Here is a 7,063-nt window from a genome sequence, read left to right on the forward strand (position 1 = left end):
GGATTTTGGATATGTGGTAGTTTATGTGTTTGTAAGCCTCTCTGTGCCCTCCACCCTTTCAGCTTCAGGACATTTTTTTGGTACAGCTATTTGAAGAGAAGACGACGGGGACAGAAAGCATAATAAAATGGCAACATTTTTATCCTCCACCAGGCATAAGGCCAGAAGGCAGACACAGAAATGCACTCCATCAGTGTGTCAGTTACATTTTCTTGTTGCCACAACACCATCAATAAAATTTATGATGTATGATTGTTTCAGCAGGACTCTCTAAGGACTGCCCAATTTACTGAACAATGTGTTCATTCTTGTGCCCATGATAACTTGAACAAAATTCAACTAATTTGAACTGGACAGCCAAAATGAGTGCACCTCAGACAAGTTTGATATAGACCATGATTGGGTTTCACCAAGACCCTCTAATGACTGCCCACTTTACTGAACAGAGTATTGATTCTTGTTTATCTGCCAAAAGAATCAAGCCATAACTAAGGCCCATCCACATGGACTCAGACATATTCACAAATGTTTTGCATCATATTGGCATTTCATCAGCATTTTCAAAATGGGTCCCACAGTAGATGAATCTGAAAACACCAAAATCATGTCTTCATGTGAACAAGCGATACACAGCTTTTCTGAAATGATGATGGCATAGCCCCATCTCTCCAACCTCAGGCACTCATAATGAATGACATGTTGTTAACAGGGTAATTTAACAACCTTTTTTGTCTTGGCAGCTCAGTAATGGGATTTATCTTCATCACTAGCAGAATGCTGGTGAGACGAAAGATGCCTGTGATGAACACTGATTGTGATTAAAAAGACCATTGTGATACGAATAAAATTATTGCAGAAAAGACTTTGAGCTATTACAATGTTATTTTTTCTTCTTCTTCACTTTGTAAAGTTTATCTTCTGCTGCTACACTGATTAGCTCCTTACGCCAGTTATGTGCATGTTCCATGTCTTCTCCATTTTTTGTGGAAAAGTTATAGCACCAAATAGAGGCCTGGCATATGTGTTTTCAAGCAGTTTCACTGGATCGTGTGGACACAGATATTTTTTGAAACAGTGCCGTGTTTACAGAACACTTTTTGAAAACGACAAAGAAAAGATCATATAGAGAAAGTTCCATTTCCTTGTGGACAAAGCCTAAGTCAACTGAATATCTTAGCACAAATAACCGACAGGGATGCTTAGCGCATAAGCATGCGTTCGTTTGTTTTTTTTATTCTTTCTTTTTTTTTGCAGTTGTGTCTGTCGAGGAAAGGTTTACAGAGCTCGACTTTGCAGACTATGCTGTGATCTTTGTGGAATCAATGGCTACACTGATTACAGTACTTAAGAAGCCAAGGGAAGAATCAGGGGGCATTTGGGTTTGTCATTGTCCTGGTTCAAAAGTAAGATTAGTGACTTTCTGGACTTAGCCATCAGAAGTGCTTATATATATGGTGAAAGTGTTGAACTTGTAGCGACATTCACTTACTCAGCAGTGATATTCATGTCTTTGAGATCAAAAGATGCTTGGAAAGATATCTTTCCAGGACAACAAAGGGCCAGGTTTAGGGTAATGGTGCTTCCTGTCTCACTATATGGTTGTGATACTTTGATGGTAATTTGTGACCGACAACGATCACTAGATGCCTGTGGTAATACTTGAATAACTGTCAAATAAGCAGTTACTTAGGGAGACTAAGACTACGAGTTATCACTTGCATTGTGAGAGCGCATCATCTTCAACATTTTGGCCATTTGGCATGTTTCTCTGTGCATAATCCAGCACAGAGGGGCCTGAGCATTGAGGACCCTGGTGGCAATACGTGTATCACTTTGATGTCACCTTGGAATGTCCCAGAAGCTTAATGAAGATTTGTAACCTTGGGAAAAACAGGCTAACTTGGTCAGTAACTAAATAAACACAATATCACCTGACCAAGCTATGAGATGTTCATTTTGTCACCAGTGATGCATGTCGGAAGAAGAAGAAGCCTCCGGAAGATTGGCGGCCTTGAGCTACTTCATAATTACCTGTCATGTACTTCACATCTGCCAAACGGTTCTCAGTAATAAAAAATAAAAAGGAAATACTCACATCAAGAGTGTCTTCATTGATCACGAGCATGCCCATGTTCTTCGTCAGCAGTTTGCAGGAATGTCCTTCGGTGCAAAACAAAAGGAAATACGATCACTGGTAACAGAGATAAATGCCATTATCGTGTAGTTTACTTAAATTTGATTGGTATTAATTTGTGATATGTCTGTGTGGGATCCAGGGAAGCCCACACAAAACAAATTAAAAAACAAAAAACAAAATGGGGGATACTGCAGAAGCATAATATTTTTAATATTTTTAAAATGATACAGCTCAGAGCCAGTGTAGAGAGACATGACTAATGAGTTTGGTTTACAGGGGTTTGTCAGTTTCCTGTTTTAATGGGCAGTTACAACTTTGAGTTACACAACATGGGTCTCTGGGGAGTGCTCTCCTCGGCTTTTGGCTGGGACACACGCTCTGGGTCACTGGGAAGAAGGTAGACAGAGCCTCCCATTGGGCCAAATAGAAAAGTTTCAGCGTGCGAGACTGAAGCCTTCAGTCCGAGAAGCCCACCATCTGTGGTATGACCACATGAATATTTGTGGGTTTCATCCTTTTGCTTATGTCTGGAAAGAGATTTCTTTAAGGTGGTTAGCAGTAAGTCCATTTATTAGGATGACATAGGTGCCATTTTTTTGAGCAGAAGTGAAATAAAATTGTACACAAAACTTATTCTAATGTAGATTTATATGCAAACAATCGTGCGCATACACATTTCATGAGGAAATGAGTAGATTTTACCTTCAGAGCTCGAGTGAAGAAAAAAAAAAAAAAAACCCACACAGTATTGGGGTCTGGTTCTGGCAGATTGTTTTCTTAAGTGCAAAGGTGCAAACGCACAAAAATTTGCCAATGTGTGGAAAATGTCACCCAATCCCAACATTGTTGCTGCTCCCCCGCCACAGCCCTTCCGCTTAATGTGTTTACCTTACGCTCATTTGACTCCAGCAAAAATGCGTTTTTTAAATTTCACCAGACAAACTTAAATTCCTGGCTTTTCTCCATCTCAGGCAGAACTAAACATTGATCCCAGAGGACGTCAGGAATGTGCAACAGCAACACTCACGCCACAATGATCTGAGATACTGCAACAGGAGCAACAAGTAGAAATACAAATTTCAGTTAACAGTGGTGCACTGATGCAAAATGAGGAATTTGTGAAAGAGAGGAAAATAGGGAGTCGGGAAGGAAGGCATTATGGGAGCTCATATTTGTGTTGGAGGACCTTGAGGTTCATTCACCCTTTCATGTCCCTGCTTGAGGCGACGACGCAGTCTGTGGCCAAGATTAACACAGTGCCGTTTATGTGCCCGCCTTCTTCATCTGCGATGCCTTCAGGAGTTTGAGTTGAGTTTCCCCAACAAGCCGAAAACCAACGACAGCACACGGCACTCAGAGCCGACCCCAATGCAAACATTCTTCTTTCCTCAGGTGGCCAGACGTACAGTGCCAGAGTGGGTACTGCTCACCATGTCACATCGGTTGAAGACTAAAGACAAACTGAAACACTCACCGTCTTATGTCTTCTGGTGAGACAGCAGTCAATACAAACTGCCATGTTTCAGCATCATAAATATGTTGATTAAAGTTACTCAGCTGCACTCATGGTGATTTATGGCAGCAATTGTGTGCCAGAAGCACTGTCCAGTTCAAACTGTACAAAATCCAATATGTGATGGGATAAAATGGCAAATGATGTCTCACTGACTTCTTCCACGGGGATTGTCTTTCATTAATTACAAAATTAAGTCCAAATTTGAGGGAAAAGCGAATATACAGAGAAATGTGGACCTGAAAAAACACTGTGACCGTGTGCTTGTGTGCTGCCCCCTTACATCTGGGCACAGCAGGCACAAAGGGCTGATTCAGCCAGACCACAGTGGTAGGTAGTCAGGAGCGGAGGTACTTTTATTATTTACTACTACAGACTGTGTATTAATGCGCTATCGGTTTCAATTGCGTTCACTTTGTCATAATTAAAAACCGATCACAAGAGAACTTCTTCAGATTCCCCCTTTTGGACACGTGCATGTTATTTATTCCCCGTATAAGTGCAGCAAGTTCATACTTCACCTTGAATCCTGGCACAGACATTTTTACTCGATATGACTGACAAGAAAACACTCCACTCATCAGTGGTTAGACATGCGGGTTGAGGAATGACCTCATAAATGACTGGATTACCCATCATAAGGTTCTGTCCCTTCTTGTTCACTGTCAAATGTTCTTACCCACAGCTTTCAGTTCGGCATGTGAAATCTAAGCTAGAGGTTCAGACTCATGTGCCGCTCAACCTTAAACCATAATTTAAGGCATCAAAACAAGTGGCACAGGAAGCACGGAAGCCTCAGGCCTCTGCACAGCCACTATTTGAATTTATAATCCAGTCACAACTTTAGAGAGTGGTGTGTGTGCATCCACAAACAAGGAGAATTCACTTTAGCAGCACTCTCTCAGACTCGCACCAATATTGATGGCTGTTTCTTGCTTGTCTCCGGTCAAAATCCAGATCTTGATATCAGCCTTCATCAAAGTCTCAATGGTTTCAGGGACCTTATCCTGAAGCTTGTCTTCTATGGCTGTGGCCCCCAAGAGCTGCAGGTTCTACACCCCAAACAACGACAGAAAGAACAGTAAAAGAATCTTTAAATGGAGCTTATAAGAGAGGACATGCTTTAAAAAGTGTGGGTCAGGATGGTCTGATTCAATCATGTTTTCACACTCATCAGGAGGTTTTTGTTTATCACCAAGAAGTTTTACAGGCTTTGGATCAGTACAAAATAAAGTGGGTTTTTTGTTTCTGTAGAAGCAATCCCTTGCAGGGTAGCGCACCCGTAAGATGTGGTTAGTGTTTTTTTTTTTTTTTTTGTGGTCTTTGGAGGATTTTATGGAGACGTAAGAGCCCATCACAGAGCCAAAGATCTGACAAAACCCAGGGTTAGGAAAGGAAAAGGAAGCACCTTTAAGCTGCAACCTGAGTCTACTGCCTGGTTGTCCAGAGATCAGACATGTCTAATTATTTAAAGCCACACAGCACAGAAAAAAGTGCTTGGGAAAGGACACGTGCATATTATAAATTCTCACTTGTCTTTTTCCGTGTCAACTACTCTATTAACACAATGGATGTTACTAATGCAACTTTTAGCTCTGGTGGCAGCACAACATGACTTATTAGCCAAATACTGCAAGCCAAAGTGGACAGTTGGTAGTTTCCTGTAAGAAGGTAACTTGCAAAAGAAGGCGGCGGCGTTAAGACCACAAGACTGTCAGCTTCTATTAGGTGCACTGACCCAGGCCTCAAGATGTCAGTTAGCTGAACAAAGTAACCCGGAAACATGAATTCAGGGTTAAACCAATTAGTTCAGCAGAATTAGTGATAATGTCATGTTGCTGTGAGATGAAGCAGAGAACAGCATGACTGTACTGCAACTGTTTACTAAGAACATGACTGGAAAAGTAACTCAAAAAGCAATGCAAAAATAAAATAAATATCTTGATAGCAAAACAAAAATAAACTTGGAACCCTACAAACATTTTATGCACCCCTGAATTTTGCTAGGAATGCAGCATTCAGTGTTTTTCTTCATCAGCCGCTCAACAGAAACTGTAATTACAATGTCCAAACGCTCAGATTCCATCAAAAACCCAATATATTTATTTTTAATTTCAATACAGAAACAAAGTCAGTTAGAAACCTCATTTAAAAAAAAAAAATTACTTTGTAGCATCACTGCCTAAGGCAGGACATCAGGGATAACTGTTACTCCTATGAATAATAATTCTTTCATTAAAGATGATGATTTTTAAAAGTTTATTAAACAATCTAATTTTCTTCAAGTAAAACCATATAAAAAAGGAATTTTAAAACAAAAAACCATCATACACAGCATTTCAATGTTTTTCACTACTTATTAAAATCTATTTAAAACCTTTGCATGATATTGTGTATTAGGCTGTAAAAAGTACAACTACACAACAGTGAAGGCAATAATAATAATAAAAATTGTATGATCTGATGGTGCAATTGAAGATAAATGAGTGTTAGACAAACTACTGGAAAATTCATTGCAACTCGATTGTGCCACCATGTGGCATTATGGTGCATAATATTAACAATGTGAAGCCCAAAGTAGGACTTCAGCTCAAATTTGGTTAACGACGAAAACATAATACAACATTGCATTAAGTGCTTTGTGTTTTTGTTTTCCATTATTTTAATATGAATGCTGCTTAGTGTGATTACACGGCTTCTTTTTCATCGATTCCATAGCTATGCACAAAAAGGAAATGCTTGATTCTTGCAAAACTTAAAATACAGCAAATGCCAGACACATACAACTTTTGGGGGGAAACAGGAAGACAAAAATTTATTGTTTTGTGATCTAACAGGAAGCTACATCCCTAAATAATGAGGCCATTTATATGAAGCCAGTTTAAAACAGTACATATGGCATAATGATGTGGCGGCGGGGGGGGGGGGGGGGGGGGGAATTGCAAAGACTGGGGGTTAGTAAGGTTAGACCTTACTTGTGTGAAGCACCTTGAGGCAACTTTGTTGTGCTTTAGTGCTATATAAATGAAAATAAATTGAAACTGAAATATTGAAATTGACTGTGGGATTGCGCTTTATGTCTCAGGGGTATTCTTTTTACAAACCGTCTCTATCAGTTCGTAGCTCTCCTCCAGTTTCAGTGCTCTGTTCTGCAAAGAGGTGCAGGCCCGGTGGTAGACCTCCAGCCACTGCTGGTAGGACGACTCGCTGATGTCTGCCACCGCAAAGCAAAGAGTACGCAGCCCTAAGTGTCGAGAGAACAAGAAATAATAATAAAAAAAAATTTACATCAGAAAATTGAAAATGACTTTCATCCACTCACCTCTGTGCAAGTTTTGTTTCAGCAAAAGAAAGAGAATGCTTTTATCCACAAGTCAACTCCATAACAAACAGTACGTCAGAGTTATCAGGAG

At 40.1% G+C, this 7,063-nt stretch overlaps 1 protein-coding gene across 1 annotated transcript in view; it reads right to left on the reverse strand.

Annotated features, from left to right (window-relative positions):
• Window positions 1–7,063, reverse strand: part of atp8a1 (ATPase phospholipid transporting 8A1) — a 265,900-nt gene that overhangs the window by 68,892 nt on the left and 189,945 nt on the right. Inside the window, exons 22-24 of the mRNA XM_034181944.1 lie at window positions 6,755–6,894; window positions 4,564–4,702; window positions 2,096–2,160 (exon numbers count right to left, since the gene is read on the reverse strand). Coding sequence (XP_034037835.1) covers window positions 2,096–2,160; window positions 4,564–4,702; window positions 6,755–6,894 — 344 coding nt within the window. The remainder of the gene's footprint in view (window positions 1–2,095; window positions 2,161–4,563; window positions 4,703–6,754; window positions 6,895–7,063) is intronic.

Source organism: Thalassophryne amazonica, chromosome 11 (genome assembly GCF_902500255.1).
Source record: "Thalassophryne amazonica chromosome 11, fThaAma1.1, whole genome shotgun sequence".
In the NCBI taxonomy this organism is placed as follows: domain Eukaryota; kingdom Metazoa; phylum Chordata; class Actinopteri; order Batrachoidiformes; family Batrachoididae; genus Thalassophryne; species Thalassophryne amazonica.